Source organism: Neophocaena asiaeorientalis, unplaced genomic scaffold (assembly GCF_003031525.2).
Source record: "Neophocaena asiaeorientalis asiaeorientalis breed wild unplaced genomic scaffold, Neophocaena_asiaeorientalis_V1.1 scaffold39, whole genome shotgun sequence".
Taxonomy (NCBI): Eukaryota; Metazoa; Chordata; class Mammalia; order Artiodactyla; family Phocoenidae; genus Neophocaena; species Neophocaena asiaeorientalis.
Genome location: NW_020175670.1, coordinates 670,330 through 671,387, shown reverse-complemented (window position 1 = coordinate 671,387; position 1,058 = coordinate 670,330). Strand labels below are relative to the sequence as shown.

Here is a 1,058-nt window from a genome sequence, read left to right as displayed (position 1 = left end):
GGCAGTAAGCCAGACGTGCTAAGACTCCTCTCAAGCGGACCTGATTCCTGGACTCTTCAAATACATCCTGAGTTTCCTTCTTCTGTGGCTCTCCCTCTCCACTCACTTCGCCCCTCACCCATCTCTCTCTCTCTCTCTCACACACACACACAGGCAACCAGAGAGAACCGCCTCGCTTCTAGACTCCCGGTTCTAAGACCACCGTGACTGTCAACGAAATATGCCAATCACAGGCAGCCTAAGCCATATCCCTGGAAACTGAGTAAAAAAATTAGGTGGAAGGCAGAAAGGAAATGAACGTAGAAACCCTCCAGTGCACAAAGAAAGATCCATATACACAAGCACAAGCAAGGAAACAGCAGGGTATCTTTTACTACACGGAGGACGCGGAGCACCACAAACAGGAACTTTAAAGGGATTGAAATCTGTTGCCTGTTCCACTAGGAATATTGTTTGCAAGGCACAAGGTGTCTTTTGGTAGTGAGCACCCTCTGCGCATGCGCAGGTCCATTCGGGAATTACTGCCCGGCCGCCGACTAAGTTGCATTCCTTGAATCTTCGCAGAAAAGACAATTCTTTAATCAGAGTTAGTAATGTGGACAGTACAAAACCGAGAGAGTTTGGGGCTTCTCTCTTTCCCTGTGATGATTGCCATGGTCTGTTGTGCACACAGGTGAGCTGCTGTTGTTGAATGTCTTTTTTTTCTTGGTGTTTTTCTTTTTACATGCTTGCTGGATCATGTAGCTCGTTATTTGGGGGGTAGGTGTGCCTGTCTATTTTTATGTCTGCTCGCAGTTTGTGCTCATTCTGAATCCGGTCCCTACTTCTTCCCTTCAGCGCCAATGAGCCCAGCAACATGTCATACGTGAAAGAGACAGTGGATAGATTGCTCAAAGGTTATGACATTCGCTTGCGGCCGGACTTTGGAGGTAATGTTTCATCTTTTTTTTCAACCTGTAACCCATATCTAGTTCTCCTTTTTTGTCAAAGACAATTGTCAAAAAAAAAAAAAGAAGAAGAAACATGTCATTTTGGTAAGCGTGCCTTACGCCCTACGC

At 46.0% G+C, this 1,058-nt stretch overlaps 1 protein-coding gene across 3 annotated transcripts in view; it reads left to right on the top strand.

Annotated features, from left to right (window-relative positions):
- The first annotated feature begins 593 nt into the window (after nucleotides 1-593).
- Nucleotides 594-1,058, top strand: part of GABRB1 (gamma-aminobutyric acid type A receptor subunit beta1) — a 377,569-nt gene continuing 377,104 nt past the window's right edge. For 2 of the 3 annotated variants that reach the window (XM_024731625.1, XM_024731624.1), the window contains exons 1-2: nucleotides 594-673; nucleotides 838-929. In XM_024731625.1, the coding sequence (XP_024587393.1) occupies nucleotides 594-673; nucleotides 838-929 (172 nt within the window). Of the gene's footprint in view, nucleotides 674-837; nucleotides 957-1,058 lie in introns of all 3 variants that reach the window. The other variant, XM_024731622.1, reaches the window with a different exon arrangement.